The sequence below is a fragment of the Anser cygnoides genome, chromosome 1, assembly GCF_040182565.1.
Source record: "Anser cygnoides isolate HZ-2024a breed goose chromosome 1, Taihu_goose_T2T_genome, whole genome shotgun sequence".
NCBI lineage: Eukaryota > Metazoa > Chordata > Aves > Anseriformes > Anatidae > Anser > Anser cygnoides.
The window spans coordinates 88,297,463-88,318,319 of NC_089873.1; the positions used below are offsets into that span (position 1 = coordinate 88,297,463).

General features: G+C 38.4%; 1 protein-coding gene across 7 annotated transcripts in view; it reads left to right on the plus strand.

Moving 5' to 3' along the window:
• Nucleotides 1–11,170, plus strand: part of DCAF6 (DDB1 and CUL4 associated factor 6) — an 83,627-nt gene extending 72,457 nt beyond the window's left edge. For all 7 annotated transcript variants that reach the window (XM_048071573.2, XM_048071577.2, XM_048071578.2 and 4 more), the window contains 4 exons: nt 5,654–5,810; nt 7,088–7,176; nt 9,038–9,143; nt 10,726–11,170. In XM_048071573.2, coding sequence (XP_047927530.2) covers nt 5,654–5,810; nt 7,088–7,176; nt 9,038–9,143; nt 10,726–10,790 — 417 coding nt within the window. In that variant the 3' untranslated portion in view covers nt 10,791–11,170. The remainder of the gene's footprint in view (nt 1–5,653; nt 5,811–7,087; nt 7,177–9,037; nt 9,144–10,725) is intronic.
• Nucleotides 11,171–20,857: the final 9,687 nt, after the last annotated feature.

Sequence of the window (20,857 nt, forward strand, 5' to 3'; positions counted from 1 at the left end):
TCAAATTCTTATTTAATCATTACTTTCTATTTAAAGAGCTTCAAATATACTTCAATAGTAATTCTGAAGAGCTTTGACATACTTAAATTTTAAAAAGGCAGATACTGTTAGTTATTAGTTTTTAATATCTGTACTATATACCCTGTCTTTTTCATATAAAATGCTATATTTTAAGAAAAATACAGTTACTGTTTGTAAAGCAGTAGTGCATTTTTTCCTTCATATTTCTTTTTGTCCTTTTTACAGTACTGTGAAGATGTCAAGTTTTCAATATTAGGTGGTATTTTGTAGAAGTAGCGGGTGTATGATTTTGCAGCTGATCTGAGAGTAGTTCTTCTTCCTCCAAAACCAGTTTTCTAGAGTTTGTATGAATGGCTTTTATTACACTTGGGAAAATGATTCAGTAAAAGCATGTTTCAATATGCATAAGCACTTAGAATAAAATTGATTAATGACAAGATTTTGCACTGATTTCACAAATTAATATTAAATACTCAAAAAAAACCCCAAACATTAGTTTGTTAAAAGTTAGTTAAAAACTAGTTATGACTAGTTAAAAGTCATAGCATTAAACAGTTAGTAGATAGGAGATATTAAAGCTAAGCTTGCCTCAGTGTTTTCAATTCAGTCTCCATTTGTGTATGTGTTGTTATTATGGATTATTTCATGCGTTTTGTTTAGTTTCTTCAGCATTTGATTTTGTGTTTCAGCTTTTGTTTTGTGTGAGCACCTCTGACAAGGAATGTATGCAGTGGAAGAAGAGGGTGTAATTTCCCACTTAGGTTTCTATGGTGGCAAAATTCATTTTAATCTTTTTTTGTTTTTATTTTTTGATGGACACCCTCTTTTCTGCAAGAAGAGAGATGATTTTCATTTGGAATTTAGGAAGGAGACAGGTTAGAGAGGTCTTGCATCCTATACACCTGAGCTATCCAGGGTTGAAATTGTCTTGTCAATTACATGAACATCAATTATTTTAATATATAGTAAAAATATAATAATATCATATTATATTAATAATTCTGGTACTTCCTTACTTCTGAGAGTTTAATTTGTCAATCTTACAAAAAAAATTAATAGCATATTTTGAGGGTAATTCTTATATTTGTCAGAAAGTGACAGATTTTTGCAAAAAATAAAAATAGTAGCATTATGTTGATGTTTGCTTGCCCCATTTGCAGGCCTGGAACTTTTTATGTCCAGCACACACATCCCTGCCACATATCCCCTTGAGTAATGTCACCAGGAGAGTGGATATTACCATTCTTCCATGAAACAGACCGTAAAGTGCAATGGCAGCAGGGTGTGCAATGGTAGTGGAATGCTGAGGAGTGGGATTTCTTCTTTCTTTTTACCTCTAGGAAAAAAAAGAATGTTCTTTTGAGCCCAGACTGTCCTTTCTCTTCAAAATTTGTCTTCTGCCTTATGCCTTCAGTTCTTTTGTTGTCTCTTCCATAGTATTTTTCTCTCCTGTCCTAGTTGTATCTTCTTTCATATATTTGCCATTCTTCCTCTCAATCCACTCACCCCAAGTTCCCATTTTAAAATGTTAGCTTTAAAGAAACTTTTTTCTTTAATAGAGCACTTGTATGGAACTAATAAGCAGATAGGTTATGTATGCATACAGTAAAAATGTGTATATAAATTTGAAAACACAAAATATTTTAATGTGAATCTGAAATCTGTTGATTTTATGTGACACTAAAATTAAGTTCTGTAAGTATTAGAAATGTAAAATAAACAGTTGCTTAAGGGAATATAAAGAAAGCAGAAAGAAGGCACAATTGAGAATTAAAATATAAGATTATTTATTATTGGACATACTAAGGATGCACTTCTATTTGAAAAACAAAAATAGAACTGTAAGAGAAAAATATTGGAAATGTGTCTTGCACTACAGAATCCAGGAATGCTATTTGTCTGGCTTATTTTTAGTCTTAAAGATGACTTGATTGCACTGACTGTATCACTGGTACATATTCTGTAGACAAAGGTCTAGCAAGATCCCAAGCCTGAAATTTGAAACTGGACATACTTATGCTGGAAATGCAGCACATATTTTTAACAGTGGTAATGGTTCAGCTTACTAATATGATTGTTTTATCATGGCAATTTTTAAAGTAAGATGGTTGGGGCAAAGTGCAGAGCAAGACTATGTGTCTGTCCTTTTTGCCTGTGCATTTTCTGAGAAGACTATGCAAAAAGCAAGGATGCAGGCATTACCCTCTTTAGAGTTTTATTGTGATGTGCTACTTGGAAAATAATTCCATAGTAGAATTCTGTGCAGATGGTCTTTTGCCCTCTCTCAAGGTCAAGTTTCTGTCTCTTACATATGAGACATTCTTAAATACCATAAATTATGAAATTATTTTATGCTAAACTTCAAACATTGAAATCATCTGTGTGAACTTTGCTGTATAGGATACTTCTGTTTATATAGGCATCTCTTCTGCCCAGCATATGTCAATTTGAAAAAAATAATAAGAGGTACTTAACAACTTTTTAAAGTGTAATATTTTGTGTAGATTTACATTTTTGACTTCCCAACACTTTTCTCTCACCCAAACATTGGATTATTTTGAAGCTTTCAGCTGATACCTTGTTTGTGACTGAGTTTTGAATGTTCTTCTTCTGCCATCATTCTTTGACTGTTACTCCTTTTGCCATACCATCTAACCTCTGACCCTGTGTGTGGATGGTGTAGAAGATAGAGTGAGAAAGATACTGCTGCCTAGCCTTTTCTCACTTCAAATAGTTGAGCAGTGGTTACTTTACTGTTTAACTTTGAGTAAATACAGAAATGACTTCTGAAGGTGACTATAACATTTAGTGAAGGAAGTAACCCATTCTTGTTTGCTCAGACTAGTCATTGACGTCTTTTGACTAGTTTGACGTCATTTGGGTTACAGATGTGAAGGCAAGAGAGGCCTTGGGATGGGAAGATTACTTTACGTTTAACAACATAATTGTTGTTTCTTGAAAATTAGTCTAAGTTTCTTTTTTTGGCACAGAAATTAAACAAGTCACAGTCTTTTAGGCTGTAGTCATAAGACTATCATGAATGTAACAGGTGTGTAATAATGTGTTATATCTCAAGAAAATTGATATCTGATAATCCTGCCAGTTTCTTCTGGCCTGTGATTTCTCTGTTGTTTACATGATCATATGCATTGTAATACTACTCTGTTTTGTAGGACTGCTTCAGCCGTGTTAGTTCCAGAACTCATTAGATTGCAGTTCTGTGAGACACTCAGTGAGTCAGGATTTTCCCACTGATCAGTAAATCTATAATAAATAAATAAATACTTGTATAGTAAATACTAAATTATAAGTAAATAGTATTTAAGAAATAAAATAATATTAGTCTAATAAAAATAATTATATGAGTCAATGCAATATAAATACAAATAATATAGGAATAATGTATCATCTAGTAATTATAAGCCCGTGACAATACCATATATTCAGGGAAGGGATGGGGAAAAAGAGAATAAAACAGTTTAGATCTGGCTCCTCACTTGTCTCCCAGAATATTTTGCAAGTCAAATACAGGTCAAGTTAGTTACCTTGGAATTGGCTATATTTGCTATTTTCTTTAATCCTCAGAATCAAGGACAAGACAGTCTAGCCATTCTGAAGTCTCTTAGCAGGAGGCGGTGACTTCATGACAAAAGCATTCACAGCGTTGTTAGCAAATAATATCTGGAACAATGATACTGATGAGACTGTGAATGTTTAAGGAGTTTAAGACATAAATACCTACTGAATTATAGCACTTGATGCAAGGAAAAGGGAATGGAAGATGTAGTAAATCCCTGTATAGTATACTAGCCTAACAACATGAGTATGTTGTTCCCTAAGACCCCTTCTCCTTTTACTAAGAGGGTGTTTTGTTTCATGGGATGGAGAGAACAAGCAGATACCAGAGGCTGATTGTGAGGGAAGAGGCTGAATGAGAGAGGAAGCCTTTTCCATCTCTATTGAGATGGTCCCTCTGCTCCAAAGGAAGCTGTCCATCATCTTCCCTTAACATTCAGATCTTCCTGAAGAAGCTGCCAGAAGAGTAGAGCCCAATGCATGTTGTCTGCATCATTTCACTGATTGCAGAATTTCACAACGAACTATACATTTACAGTGAAAAGTGGCTGTCTTTCCGGAAGCTTTCTCTGGACCTTGGATCCTTCTGTCATATGCTTCAGTCAGTGGCACATCCAGTCCACCTGTGTTCACTCACAAAAAAATGCGCGCTCTTTAGTCACAATGCTGTATTTGTGAATTTTCTCATAGTTTTTCTGGTTTATGAAAAAAAAAACTTGGTATTTTTTGCATCTTTCAAGTAAAATTATCATTGTCTTATTCTCAGGGGTGAATTTCCTCCTACAAATGTGTAGTTCTCCAGTGAACACCGAAGAAATCTTCCTTGACTGTTTTAGCTACAGCCAATTACTATCCAGGGTCAAACTAACTTGTTATCAATGAAGTTGCAGAGGAGTTGGCTGTAGGCTGAAAACGGAGATGATCCAATTTTTATTTTTGATGAATAAGTGATTTAATACTGAATATAGTTTGTGTGATATTAGTCCGGTCACTGTAAAGTAAAATTCCCTAAATTGGTCCAAGATAGAATGACCTTCAGTATGAACTGTAGGTCCTCACAGAACATGCCACCTGTAAACTTAGTAAAGCATCGTCTGTGTTTAAAATTAAAAAATATATATATATAATAAAATCAATTTGGCCCTTATTACAAGTATTCTTCACTGGTAGAATGAGAAAACTACAGATGTGTCAAATGTTAGCCATATCACTTCAAACATTTCACAAAGGTGCTTGGATATCCTAACAAAACAAAGGTAGGAGCAACCATATATAGTAGAATGTGTCATCACTGTGTCAAAACAAACAAAAACAATAATAAATAAATTAAAAACAAACAGTAAAACTATAATATTACTGGTTGCACTTGCAGGGAGGCGTGCTTCTACTTTCATCTACTTAAGTACTGCTGTAATAGCTTAGGACTCACTTCTACTTGAATGTCTTCCTTTTCCAAGGCTTCTAACTCTAATTTTGGACTTGAACCAGAAAGTCTTAGTTCTTATCTGATAGATTATAGAGAAAAATAAACTAAAATATTTGATTCCATGACCCCTTTTTATCTGTCAGAGACAGTTAATTCCCACCCCCCAGTTTTCGTAAGCTTCTGTCTCCTCTTATTCTGTAAATGGAAAATCCACACTATTTATTAGCCTGTCACTCACTTTAGTTTACCAAACTCTTCCCAAAAAGTGTTTTGTGTACCCCTGTCTCCAGTATCCATCTCATCACTCTGGAAAGTAACATATCTGCTGTCATTATCTGTAGAACTTCAGGTACAATATAATTTCTCTTATTTCCAAATTGCTGTGTCTGTCCCAGCTCCTCTCCATTTTTCTGTTAGCAGTCAATTTGCACTGAAGATCTTTAACCTTCTGAATTTTCTTTTTTTTAATTGTTTTTCTTTAAATGTTTCTTTCAGATTTCTTTAAGTGGTCTTTCTCCATTTGCAGAGCTCTTAATTCAGATGCAATGTTATTGTAGAAATGGGAGTATGCTCTTCAATGTTTCCCAAGCTGGTGTTATAAAGTAAGTTTTATTTGTGTTCTTACTGCAGATAAAAGAAGCCAATTTTTGGGGATCTAACTTCGTCATGAGTGGTTCAGATTGTGGCCATATTTTTATATGGGATCGACATACTGCCGAACATCTCATGCTGCTGGAAGCTGATAATCATGTGGTGAACTGTCTTCAGCCTCATCCATTTGACCCAAGTAAGATGATCATTTTTCACAGGCTGCGTTCAGGTTATCTATAGTAAAAGTCTCAAAACTCAATCTTCAATTCTGTGTAGCTCAATAGAGCATTGTAATGGTAGCTTTTCATCAAACTCTTTTTTGTTCTTCCAATATAAATTAGATAATACTGCTTATGATTTGGTCTTTTACTAATGACTTTTCAACCCTTGAAAGCCTCCTTACTCAATAACTTCTTGGAATGAAAATGTTACTGACATAGTATTTATAGAAAGTTAAGATGCAGTAAAAAGAATATCAATTTCTTGCTCCCTCCAGTACATTAAATGTTTTCCATGACACAGTGAGGGAAATATGGGGTCACTGAGATGCCAGCAACACTGTGGGAATTGATACTTGAATCAGGTCTCTACTTTCTCTGTTTGAAAATTGAGTGAAGTGTGTCTCAGACTCGCCGTCTTTGTGAGATTAAAAGAAATAAAATTCATAGAAATTTTATCAGTTTGTATTTCAGGAGAAATATTTATAGAAAAGATGAACAGAAGTAGTAGAAGGAATCAGATGTCATCTGACATGTGGATGGAATATCTGAACGATACTACAGTTTCTGACACAAAGAAAGCATTCATGTTATTTCTTTTTTCTTCATAGCCTACATGGCTCTAGAATAACAGTCAACTGTAAACAAATAAAGTTATAATAATACCAGATGAGGATAAGATTGTTAAACTTGTACAGTTTTCAAGTTACTGAGATGCTTCTATGGAAGTCTTATCTCCATAGTGTTTTTATGCAATGATCTAGAAAATGGAATTTTGTTTTGTGTATTGTAGAATTGTTTATGAGAGCGTCCATTGCTTTTGTATATTTGAATGTCAAAGAAATTTACATGAAGGACATCAAAATTATCAAATATAAAACTATATTTGAAAATTTCTTGCTTCTGTCTTTGTAACTGAATTCAGAAGTCCTAAGGCTTTGTTACTAATGTGTATAATTATCAGATCACCATCAGAAATATATTAGTAGCTGAGTTTGTTCTTACTTTCTGCTCCAATGTTATGGTGGTTTCTTTTTTGTTTATTTTAAAGGTCTCTTGAAGTTTGCATATGTCTTCTTTCTCAGGTCCCATAGGGAGAATTATGTAGTTGTGTGTTCAGCATAGAGCTGACTTTTGCAATTAAATGTTTCTAGTAGTACAGTAAGTGAAGTTATTTTTCTTCAACTCCACTTAAGTGCAGAAAATACTGGTAAAGACATATTTAATTAGAATTATTAATATTACTTATTTCTAGTTCTGGCCTCTTCCGGTATTGACTATGATATAAAAATTTGGTCACCATTGGAAGAATCCAGGATTTTTAACAGAAAACTTGCAGATGAGGTAAGAACCTTCCCTCCTTTTCCACAGTAATGTTGCATCTTCCAGTTCTACAAAAGTCTTCATTGCAAATCATTGATATTAAACTAACAGTTATTTAATATTAAACAAATGAGCTACAAATAAAAAGCTGACCTTTATGACAGCTAACTTTCCTATAATTGGCAGCACACGGAGGCACTTTGTATTTCATTAACTCCTAGAAATTATAGGTACGAAATACAGTAATAAGTTATGTATGGAGGAAAGTTGGAAAAGGTATGAACAGTCACATAAGGAAGAAAAACTGGCAGGAGTCAGAAATCAAGGCACTAGTCGTCTTTAAACAAACTAACATAAATGTGTGCTAAAAGTAATTATCATATTGAGAATTTTGTTACTTGATTTTTAGTAATTTTGAATTTTAGTAGCTTTTTCAATTAAAAATTGACTTGCAGTAAATTTGACAACAGTATATTTTGTGATTTTACATGGGTTTTGATTTGTTTGTTTGTTTAATTTGATCCTAGTATCGAAATATCTATGTAGAGAACAAGAGAACCTGATAGAAACAGAGTTTTTACCACATTAATTTTGGCTACAATAAGTATCTAAAATAGCTGAACTAACTTCTTCATAGCCATGGAAAGGCAAGAGAGGAGGAAGAATTACATTTGGGGAGTGTTTACTATAGATATAGAACCACATTTAAAATTAAAAGAGGACATGACCTTAGGGAGTAGGAAAAAATGGCGACAATGGGAACAAATCTCTGGACACAGAAAAAGCCTCAGAAGGAGCTGAAAAGATGAACAGGCTGTCAAAAAGGTGTTACTGATGATGCATTGGAGAAATAGAAGATGAAAGAGGAAAAATGGCAGCATGCTATCTTCTCACTTTGCTTCTTTTTGGGAGTGATCAGCTGTGAAAAGTGCTTGATAAGTAGATGAAAATAACAGAAAAGAGGAGCTTTGATTTGGCTGGGAACAGCACACTGCAGACATCTGCAAGAACATTTTCCTCAGAAGATGAACAGGCTTGAGAATGAGTCTCAAGAAAAAAAGAAATGCTTTATTTACCTGCCTTACAGCATATGGTCTTCGAGGAAGGACCGTATTAAGGTCCGAACGTGTCTCCACCTAAAGAAATGTTTATGCTTTGTGATAACCAAAAAAACCATGGTTTGAGAGGCAAGTGAAGGTGTGGGATTAGAACTTAATGGCAAAGCAAGAGGGTTGGCAAGGAACTACCTTGAGGAAGGAAGGAGGCAAAAGAGCTTAAAGGTATTTGTTAGTGGACTTCTCTTCCTTGAAACTAAGGCAGTAAGAGATGGCTATTTCAAGTAATTTAGAGGTAAGCTGTAGACATGTTCAGAAAGAATTATGGAGCTGAAGAATGTTCCTGAACTGGGATAGAATAATTGCTTGTGTTCCTTGGATTTTCTCCAAAAGTTTTAAGCAGCATGAAGGTAGGAGTTTAGGATAACCTCATCTCTTTTCCTTCCCACATTCTTGGCCAGTGCTAGTGCTAAATCTTTGCTGTCTGCAACAGTTGCCATCTGGAACAGCACATTCTCTCATCAGTCGTCCTTATTTCTTGCAAGGTCTAATTTACAAAAGTTTTTTCTCAGCTGCCTGTCTCAGTATCTACCATGGACACAGACAACAGAACGATGATCTTACTAGAATACTCTTTAGTTAGACAACTAGACAGTGAACTCTGCCTGCAGATAGCTTACTTTTCATACCACATACAAATACTGTAATTTTGGGTTCTGTAAATGCATAGAAACTAGAAACTTTGTATTGTCAAACTAATACTGATGCACTACGATTTTGTATTCATTTTTACACTGTTTTTTTTTTTCCCCCTTCCCTGCTGCCAGGTTATAACACGTAATGAATTAATGCTGGAAGAAACCAGAAACACTATTACTGTTCCAGCTTCTTTTATGTTACGAATGTTGGCATCTTTGAATCATATAAGAGCAGGTGAGAGACTTCTTTAGAACTTGACCACCACGTTGATCTATGAAATAGCAGATGGACTGGGGAACCATCAAGATCTTCAGCTGTATGTGGCTACGTTGGGGTTTGTGAGAGGTTTCAGTGGTTCTTCATGAGTCTCTTAATAGAAGTACTTAGGAATAGCTTCTGTACGGTGAGACTTGCAGCATTTTGCAGCTGGTTGTTCTTTTTTTGTGTTTGTTCGATTGTTTTATCTCAAAACAAAGAACAAGAAAAATGCACAATATATTTTAGATGTTCCCATACTATCCACCCTGTAATAGTTTGTTAGTAATGTGTTTATTAGTAATGTAGTACTAATTCTATGCTGAAACATATTCAGTAAGAAAAGATCTCTAGGAGATGAGGGCTGTGATGGAAAAAGTGTTGGGGTGACTGGAATGAGTCATAAGAAACTGACACTCGTTGTGGACTTGGGATTGCCTGGGAATGAAGGAAGGTGTGAAGATCCAGGACTGTGTAATGAGCAAACCTTTTGCTGCAGGTACTAGCATTCCTTGTTCACTAGGGTCTGAAACTGGTGATAGGAGGGGTTGCATGGATAATAGTCACTGGAAACTCATGTTCCTGGGTGTTAGTGCTTAAGCTGACTGCAGTGGGTTGAAACTGAAGAAGTAGGACAATGGAGGCATGGTACTGGGTAAGAAGCAGAGAGGGGAAGTTTTGGGGGGCTGATATGACACAAGGCATAGAAACCTAGTAGATGAGGGTGATGATGGTGTTAAATATTGAATGTGAGGAGTCCAGCACTTGCTGAGCAGAACAGTGGGCTTGTACAGTGGGGCAGGAGGGAAACTCTGCCTGGCAGCAGCTGCTGCTCCTCTTTCACCTCCCACTGATCTGTTAGGAGCAGACGGACAGGAAAGGAAGAGCAAAGCCACTGTATCCAGCTCAGTGGCGTGCCTCACCTCTGCTGTCAATGAATACATTAGCTGGTGTTTTTCTTCATTTATTATGTTTTCTGTGTTCCTGCTGGGTGAACTTTTTCTTAACCTAACAGTGCATGTTTGAGTGATACATCTTGAGCCAGTCATGTTCCCACACACATTTCTGTATTTGCCTTTCTCTAAATATTTACATCAAAAAGTACTGTTTTTTTTTTCTCATGTATACAGTGACAAATAGCAGTTCCCCTGTTTTCTGGAGTATACAGATTTTCTAATCGCAGCTATTCTAGTTTTAGCTCCTCAGAAAATTATTCTCAGTCTCTTGGATTCACTGTCTCTTTTTAATATCATGCTTGCATTCATCTTTCCTGTGCTGACAGCCAGTCAGCACCTACAAGGTTTCTCCTTTTGTATACAAAATTCGCTTTTATGCCTGGAAGTCCTTTAGAGCTTTTGCTGTCACTGTTCTTTCTTGTTACAATATATCTACCCGATCTCTGCTGTCAGTCCAGTTTCAGATTCTTTCATGGTTCTGTTACTGTATAACCCACAGCCACTGTGCATTGTGTAATAGCCCAGAGGGATACTAAATTATAAAAATTGCCAATACCCCAAAACTTCAGAAGTTCTCTTCACTAAATCTTCTCTGTGCCTTACAGACCGATTGGAAGGTGACAGATCAGAAGGATCTGGTCAGGAGAATGAAAATGAAGATGAAGAGTAACTGGCAGTTGTGTGCAAGCACCTAGACGTTAATGGAATTTGTATAAGACATTAATTATATTTTTCCTTACAGAGCTTTAGTGCAATTCTAAGGTATTGCTTTTGGATAACCTAACCTTTTGTTTTTGAATGACTGTGTGCATGACTTTGGGAGAGTGTGCAAGTAAAATAAGCAAAAATGTTTTTAAAATGTTTTGCCATGTATGAGGGGTGCTAGAAGATGCAAAGTGCAATATTTTCCTTAACCTGCAAATGTGGGAGCTTGGATCAATGTTTTCAAGTAACTTTCATGATAGTAAAAACGTTGGTTCAAATAAATTTCTATACCTGCTGTTTGCATGTTTGTTGCTTTCTAATTAAAAGATTTGGTTGTTTTAAGTAGTGCCGTGTTTTCTCTTTGTTCAACCATTGATTTATCACCTTGTAATTATATCCTCATTATCCCCATTGTACCCACACATACATACACAAAACTGTCTCTCTGTGAGTCTTAGTATAGTGCCACTTCATACTCTCCATGCTTGAATCGGTAGTGCTGGTGAAATAGTTCTGTTTCACTGATAGGTCTGAGCACGCATTCTTTGCAACAATGGCAGATTTACCTTAATGGCCATTGGATATAGAACAGAGAAAATGTAGTATAGATTATCTAGAGGAATGTGAATTTGAAAATTCCTCTGTTACTTCCTGGGAGTAGTTGTTTGGGATGCAAGGTAGTTCAGTCACAAAGGTACCAGACCATAACCATCCTCCATATGCTTTAGATGGCAATGGAGAAGAGGAAGTGAAGGAAGAAAAAAGAATGTGGAACAGAGCAGCTCTGCTTAATGGCTGTTGTTGCCAAGGATGCAGGTGCCAAGAGGCTCCATCAGGAGGAATTGGGGAATGCCAAGAAGGATTATAAATCAGATGGGTGAGGGCACCAGAGTGGGAGACTTTGCACCCTGAGTCTTACAGCGCAGGCATGCTAAAAAGACATGGAGAAAGGATATAAATTACAGAAATGGAGGGAAATAGGAAAACTAAGAGTTTGAGTGGGAGAGAGAGAGATTTGTGAGGCAAAATAAATGGGAATTACATGGAACCCAAGTGGTAGCAAAAGGGTGAGGGAAGAACAACATGAGGAGAGAGGAGAAGAGCAAGGAGATGGATAGGGATTTTTTTAACTTTTTGTATTTTTAAAGGAATTAAACTAATTGAGAAGAAAAGTTGGTCCGGGGAATACATGAAATTAGTGAGGAAGAGCAAAGTATAAAAGCTTTAAAAGCAATCCAAAGTGAAACTAGAAAATTAAGAAATATTTGGGGGGGGGGAATATTTTGGAGGCAGAGGGTGCTGAGAAAACTGGATGTTACAGAACACTGGAGAGTTGTGGAAAATGGGAAACTTCACACCCAGAGGAAGTGAGTGCAACAGGGGATGCGAATTTGGTGAGCATTTTGAGAGTGTATCTACCCATGAGCAAGGTAGAGTGAGAGAAATCAAGGTAAGTTGTTTTGTTTAAGGCATGGAGTGAAAGTAATCTCTGGTATGGGTGTTTCTCTTTACTGGTGACAAAAGGAGAAAGATTGTCTAAGTGGCCTTGGTGTTGGAGAAAGGAACAAAACATGAGTTTCTCCTCATGATGTATTGCTTTGGGCAACCATTTTTAGACCAGCAAGAAAAGGAAGAATATTCCATGATTTTTTTTATATGCCCACTCCCCTTTTTTTTTTAATGGTTGTGGTGGAAACACAGTGGTCTAGAACTGTGCACATCTTACTGCTCGTAGCACTGAGGAATATTTTTACTATCAAATATAAATTAGCATAGAACACAGCACTCATTTCATTTGATTTAAAGAACTATACAGTGGGTATATATAGCATACCTGGTGTGTATATTAGTGGGGTTGTCTGCTCTGGTCTAGCTGCTAGCTGTGAGAGGAACAGAGCTGTGTTTCTGTTCTGCGTGGCATCTGTCGCCGTGGTGGACATCTTCCACAGCAAGGGGTCCGGAGCATTTCTGTGAAGGAAGCACAACAGCACAGTGTTTGGTGTAGTTGTTAGGCCTTCTATAGGTGAGCCTCTGAAGACAATACTTGAGATCTATCTTCTTCCAAAATGATTGACCGTGGTGTTCCTACTGAAGCTTGAGGTTCTTCTTAGAAATTAATAACTTTTGCCTTTTGAAAACAAGCTAACGCAGAAGTTGCAAACAGCAGACCTTGGCTTTAATTTCTAAAACACTCCCCCTGCTGTGCTGCATTTTCTTCTTCTTTCCTCACAGATTGAAAATTCTGTGGGGCTTTTTCAAATTCAGTGTCTTTCCTTAGGGAGAATTTTTTGTGGCCCTTCTTGGTCCATTGCCTTGTAAAGATGTATTGTAAAAATCTGTCAGTTCTTTAACCAGTTAATTGTGTATAGAATCCAAACCATCTCTTTGAAATGAGTATACATATTACATATAATTCAGTTTTTTTGTTTTTCTCAAGTAAATGCATGGAAATGACAGCTTTTGTCTTTACAAGAGAGGTTTTATAAATCATCGCTTTGGATGTCTTTTTTTCTAAAAATAGAAAAGCTGCTTCTGCTGCTTTTGCTTTAGTCTTAGCAATTGCCAGTGAAGACCGTACAAAACAGAACAAAAGCAAAAATTTTGTATTTTTTCCAGAGATCTCCAATAAGCATGTTATTGTCAGAAGGTCTCTTGTTTATTCAAAGGCTAATTATTATTTTACAGATGCTTAGATGTAGGTTTACTAATTAAAAGGAGGGTTGAACCTCAATAAGCGCAAAAGTTTAATACTTGAAACATTTTTCAAACTTCAGTGAAGCTTTTCAAGCAGTTTTTCTTAAACTAAGATATCCATTGTGTTTGTTTTCTTTTTCATAACCCTTTAGGCAAATTGGTCTGGGTCTCCATTCCTAGAAGCATGCAATAATGGTTGGGGGAGGCCTCATGGCGGCTTGCAGCTCCCTCACGAGGGGAGCAGAGGGGCAGGCGTTGAGTTCTGCTCTCTGGGGACAGCGACAGGGAATGGCATGAAGCTGTGAGACTGTGGGGTCAGGCTGGGTGTTAGGAAGAGGTTGTGCACCCAGAGGGTGGTCGGGCACTGGGACAGGCTCCCCAGGGAACTGGTCACAGCACCGAGCCTGCCGGAGTTCAAGAAGCGTTTGGACAATGCTCTCAGATACAGGGTTTGACTTTTGGGTGGTTCTGTGAGTTGGACCAGGAGTTGAACTCAATGATCCTTGCAGCTCCCTTCCAACTTGGGATATTCAGTGATTCTATGAATAATAGGACTTGGTGGCAGGAGCTGGAGGGATGGTGGCAAATTTCTAATGTTTGTAGCAACAAAGGAAAAACTTGAAAATATTATTCAAGCGTACACAGAAGCAATCAAACAAGAATGAAAACATCAAACCATCCCACAATCCCCAACCTCACAACTCTGGAGGCAACCTGATGGTCTGGGTCTGGTTTTGGACCCGGGCCTTTGAGGTCGGTGATGTCGCTGGAGCTCCCCCTAGCGCTGCCACTCGAGCCGCATCTGTACGGGTACAACCACTCGTTCGCGTGTAGAAAGGAAAATCGGTGGATGTCTACTTCACGCCAATTTGGTAACCACCATGGTGATACAATGCCTGGGACCATCGTTCTTCCTTTCAGTTAATCCAATGAGAGGAACAGACCCACCAGTAGCAGACCATAATGCTCTTGTTACACATCAGCTGACCAGTTCTTTTAGCTGGATGCCGAAAGATGCATAACAAAAATTTCTAGTTTCTAATTCCCATATTAACAGCCCACATTTGATGGATAGGATGGTGAGTGAGAATTTGGGGTGCATCTTATTTTCCTGCTAAGTGAACTGAAGATTGTCAGTCTGCTCAAGCTGCTTTTCCCCTGTTCTGCTGCCTTTCTGTCCTGCAATAGCTTGCTGTAATTCTTTACATCCCAGGAAGAAAATTGATTAAAACAAAGAGCCATTATCTAAAGCCAAGGTTCAGACGTAATTGAACTCACTTTTATATCATATAGAATTCTAGATATATGGAATGTCTCTAAGAAGGATATTTCTTAGGATTGTTGCAAGCATCAAAAGCGACTCCTTTGCTGTGCTGCGATGATTCCTGGCAAATAATTTGGTGTCTTGAAGCTTGGGCAGATGGTCGCTGTAGGAAGCATTCTCTTGATTAAATGTCGGAGATGCTGAGTCTGTTGAAACAGTTATCTGCCTAAACTCCTTCCCTTTATGCCTTCTTCCCCTGGTGGAGGCAGGATGAGGTTCACTAAGGACATCGTCCTGCCTTACCTTTAATAGTAAAATCTTTGTAAGCAGTAGATAAATGTTGTTTCCATAAAACCTTAAGGTAGAATACTGTATATGTCTTAAACACTTTGAGAACACCCTAGAGGATGATTTTGAGGAGGAAATTCCAGAAATAAGCGTTTAAAATAGATATCATTGGAGGTGTGTGCGCTTGTGTGCAAGGGATGGGAGAATCTGCTCAGAGACACTGTCTTGGAAAGCTGAGCAGTGATGTCTGCAAAGTTGCTTTTGTATGGAAAGATACCACCGAGTCAGTTTCAGTCTGTGAGGCTGGGGCCTATTATTCATAGTCACTGAACCTAATGCAAAGACCACCAAATCCTTGGGAATCCTCTCTCTGTGCTTCACTGTTTCATGTCACTGCTCGACAGCACTGTCAAAAAACAAGGTGCCCGTTAGCACGGCTTAGGTCAGAGCCCGCATTCCTCCCGGTCTGGTCACGTCGCTTTGAGAGACCTCAGCCAAAGTACAGGGAACAGTACAGAGGGCAGGCATGAGGTGATCTGCCCAGCCTAAATACAGATTGATTTTGTCTTCAAAACCCAGGACTAAATCGATTTTAAATTATTTTCATGAATTATAGCCTGCCTGAACGCTTTTATCTGTGAAAGCGTCCAGTTTCTCTTCGGTGGCATCCTCTACTGTTGAGTTTGAGTTATTTTTTTAAATTTATTTATCTGTGTTTTAAATGTTCTTTTTATTATTTGTAATTGCTCTTTTCTTTTGATGAAAAGGTACCGTCTGTCTTCTCTGTGACTTTTAAGAACTTTCTGCCAGTGCTCCCCCACTTGATCCATTTCCATTTGCTGATAGAGCCAATTAAATCCAAAAACTTACTAAGAATGTGCACAAAGAGATGTTTTGATTTGAAAAGTAGGCACGTGCTACTCTCAAAGCAAGATCTTTTCATTTGATCATGACTCAACCTGTTACCAGGCTTCCCTTATTTTGCGGGAGGAGGGCTGTGCGCAAATCCATGGGATCTGACAGATTTGTTCCAAGTCAGGCCTGACGGCTACTAATTTAGGCAGTTTCCATTTCAGTGAAAAGCTCCCTAACTAGAGTTTGTTAATGGGCTTGTTACTAATTAGAAAACAAATCCCAGGGGACCTGCAGCTGCTCTCAAACAGTTCTGCAGGTCTTCTCCTTCCCCTCGGGTACAACGCAAGGTTCAGATCCTGTTTCCAGTTTTTCCTCCTGCCTGACCTGCCCTTAACCCCAAGCAATCTGGCACTTAGCTACTATTTTTTTCTCCTGGTGAGCAGTGAAAGATGGAGAGCTGGGAGGAAAGAAGAAACTGGCTGTGGGAGAGCTATAAGAGCTGTGGCTGTAAATTTTTAGCGGCACCAAGCAGTTCAGTGCTCCAGTCCTTTCCAGGACACCTCTGCTGCACCGACAAATACAAGTGAGCAGCCCATTTGGTAGCTGCCGGGGAGATTTATGTGTGCGCTTCAGGTGCACTCATCTCCACGCTCCATCGCTTCCCTCTCAGATGCAATACCCTGATGTCCCCTCTGTGTCCAGCATGAATGTACTATAATTCATGCCCTATGATTAGTATATTAATTTTTAATGGGCCTTTTTGTTCTCCAGCTCTCATCTGTTTACAGAGATGCATCTGTCACTGAGCAAGATGTACCAGTGCTGAGTCTGGTGCTCCAAACGTATGTTATATATGGTACTTCTTGCATATCTGCTCCTCATTTTTTATATTGGATCCCCATGCATAGCTAAAGAAATTTGATTAAAAACAAAATACATTGAAAATCAACCTGCAACTGTTAAATCATCTAAAAGAAATATAATTAATACAAGATACTATTTGCAGTGAGCTGAAAATCACACCTGCTCAAATGCTGGACCGGGCTTCTATTCATCAGAATGTGATGGCCATTCAGTAGTATGTGCAAGATGGGTTAGTGCTCTCATTTAAATTCTTACTGGATTAATTAGTGTTGTCGTGGTCCTCAGCAGTTAGCTCTAAGGGCATGAGAAGCTGATTCGGCACGTTTGTACATATAAAATATATATACATGGGACTGTTATCTGTCTCATTCCATGAGCATTTCAAAGAGAAAATGCTGTGCTTTAAAGTAATTTATGGTTATTTTACCTAGGATTATAAACAGCAAGGAAGGTTTCTGTAACTCTTTAAGCACATACATCCTTTCAGCTAAGCCCTGTGTGTGTTAGGTGCCATGACAAAACCATTTGGCTTCGATTTTGGCACACAGTGGGGTCACAGTCAGTGCCTCCATCGGGCCCCCCATGGGGCAGGAGCCCCTCGCCCTGTCCCAGCCCCACCTGCTCCTGCTCCCCACTGGTGTGCGGGTGTTGTGCGCTTTCCCCCACCTCACTGAAAATCTGTCTGATTGCTCCAAAACCCAGCTGCTTCATTCCCGTCACGGGAGTGTCACGTTGCTCTTTTGAATGGGTTTGATTGCTGCCTGCAGGCTCTAAATGTGGCTCGTGACATACTCCCACAGAGGAGAGATGGGCAAACAATACAGAAATGGGAAACTGAACGAGCGTGATCCTTTCATTTGAAAAATGATTTCTCTCGCCCTGCTTTTCACAATCTCTATCCTGGCAGTGTGGCTCGGTGTGGGGATGAAGGACACAGAAGACCCTGAGCCCAAGATGCAGTGGGTGGCTGGAGCCCTGCCCCTGGGGGCTTTGTGTGGCCATGAGCACGAGGGTGGAGAGCCGGGGGAGCCCTTGGTGATCACACAGCAACAGAACCGCCTGCTCACAAGGCTCTTTCTCAATACAGTAAGTGTGAAAAGGTTAGGTTAAATTCGTGATTCCTTGTGATTGCTGTGGGAATAACAGCTCTGGATGAGGTGGTTTGGCACATGTAAAACTGGAGCTCTTCACTCACCATAGGGCACAAAGGCCACAAGGTGCCTCTTCCACTTGTAGCCATTAGCCCATTACCATTGCAGCCGTGTCCTGACAGAAGCAGAGCTGTGCCAGCATTGGCATCCCACAGTCTTTCATGGGTTTCCATGGCAACTGACGAGGACGTGGTGAGGTTAAGAAAAACGCAACTTCTGGGCTAAATGCTGGGTTGGGAGAGGCAGCATCAGGGGGGTGCCCCACAGGCTCCATGCACTCCCCGAGCAAGCCCTGACAGGGATGTGTGGGCACGTAGGTCCAGAAACCTCCCTGGGCTGGCACATGGGAGGAGATCTGGTTGGAGGCAAAATATGATTCGAAACATTAATTCCTTCCCAGATCCACTCACTGAGTCTGACCTAAAACATGCAGGGCTGGTGCCGGGGGCAGCAGCCAGCTAAGGCAGGGAGGGCTGCCTGCTCCCCTGGGGTGCAAAGCGCTCCGGCAGCCACAGCCACATCCCAGGGCTTGGGATCCTGAGCAGCTCCGAATCGTGAACCTGGTGTTGTCAGTGTCACCCACACGCACCAGAGCACAGGTAATGGATTTCATTACAGAAATGTCTCCAAAATAAATTTCCCTAAAGCATTCTGTTCACAAAACAAATTAAAATGAAAAAAAAAAAAAGAAAAAAGAAAAAAAAAGAAAGAAAGAAACACCTTGTTCCAGCATGGCCCAAGACCACGTTTTAATAGGAACATTTATCTTAAGGGAGAGAGACAGCGTGCTTCGTCAGCCATCTCTATCAAGCATGCAACACCTGAGTACATAGAAAGCTTCTGTACCTCAGGGCAGAAATAAGGAAAAACAAAACAGCCAGCACAAATGTTGTATAAAAAGTCAATGTAGTTACAGGCAGTTACTGCTTTTTGGTGGTGGTGGTGGTGGTTGTTTTCTCTGTGTGTTTTGTGTTTCTATTTTGTTTATTTGTTTTCTTTTGAATCACTTTTACTGTGGCTTTTATATAGTGCATGTTGTGAAGTATTTTATAATGAATATATTGTTATACTAAATTCATTTTCCAAGATTGTTTTCAGAAACATGATATGCTTTGGTATGCACAATCTACATACAATTTCTGAGTGTTTTCTTTTCCCTGCACAGCTCAGCCATTGCTGCTTTCCACTTGCAGTATTTTTATTTTTTTTCCTATTTTGCTGTTATCTCAGGTTAGTCTGTGTGCATCAGAGTACAGTTTCTGATAATATATCATCATTAAAACATATTAAATAATTATATGTATTTAACAGAGCCAAATATACTTCCTATGCATTTACTAGGTTATGAACAATGCATTCTGCGCTTTCCAAAACATTAATAAATCTTAGTCTGATTGAGCAAATAGTTCTTACTCATATTTTCATTTTTTTGAGAAGAAAAAAAAAGAAGCAAAACCCTTCCTTCTTCTATGCTTTAGGTTTTGTTTGTTGGTTTGTTTTCCCAGGAAATGTGACATTCCTAATTATGGCATAGCAAAGGGAAATAAAATTCTACTTCCAGAGAAGGTTCCTGTTGTAAATAGTGCCTGGATTCTTCTGCCTAATCTCATTTCATTTGGGCTGTCAGATGAGCAGATAAATAACTCTTCCTATAACCTCTGTTTTGTTGTTCTTTTTTTTTTTTTTTTCTGTTGCAAATAATTGACAATTCTAGTATTCGCCTGCATGTCACTAAAATATGTTCTAAATGACAAGGATACAAGAGCCTTGGTTTAGCTGGAGATAATTTTAGCTTCTCTCTTCCAACAAAAAACGCATGGGCTAAATTTGGACACCATTTTCTTGCAGAGCTAATAATATTTGGCTTATCTTTTGTTCTGGTTTCATTTTTCTTTCATTTGTCCAACAGCCCTAATTTCATTTATTTATTTAAAATCATTTATTTAGAGAGACCAACAGCATGTATTCATTTTAACTGATGTATCTAACTATTCTGCCAAAGAACATGATAAATACTAGCTATTTCTAATCAACTTGCCTGGCTTTACAAGCACATTTTTTAAAAAAAAAATTCAGCTCCACTTGCTGAAAAAAGCAGACTATGAAGAAGTGAATTGGCTCTTTAGGAATAGCAAAATACCTATTTTGTTTCTGCAGGAAAACATCATCGTGCTTCTGCTTCTGAACCTGCACACGTTTCATCCTTTCAGTTGAATTCAGTTGTATCAACTGGGTTTCTTAGGACTTTTGGTCCTGATTTTAAGAATCATCCTAGGTTCTGGGATCCAACACAAGCCTTGAGGCAATTAAAAATGCATTTCTTCTCTAATGATGTTTTCCCAGAGACAGATTTTACCAACAAAATCTGTGCAGTTTTTTCCCTGCCTGATGTCAGGTGAGCTAGACCTCCTGGATATGGTAAATTTGAGTATAGCTCAACAAAATAGACCAAGGTGTTATTAGGACTGCAAAACCTCAGGATAATGTTTGGTGTGGGTACCAGCTGCCAAAATGTCAGTGTGCTTATGGAGATCAGGTCAAAGATCTCTGGTGAGGCCCACTTTGAGCTATTTTTGACTCTCCTTTTATTGCTACTGCCACTATTCTCAATATCATCCATTTACAACTTCAATATCACCGAGCTCAACAGTCCTCAAAGCAGAATTGCTTTAGAAATCCATGCTTAAAACCATGCAGGGCTGAGTATGGTTTCCTATTTAATTACTTTTTAGTTGTTTTTATAGGACATTTCCATTTTACCCTTTTGTCCAAAAAGACCCCACTCAGGCTTTCTGCCTCACTCTAAACATTTCACATCAGAGACCTGGTACTGTTCTAATCTGACACCTGTCCCTCGCTGTTTCATCTTTGAAGCTCTTATCAGCTGATGGATGCACTGATTTAAAGAGCATGGCT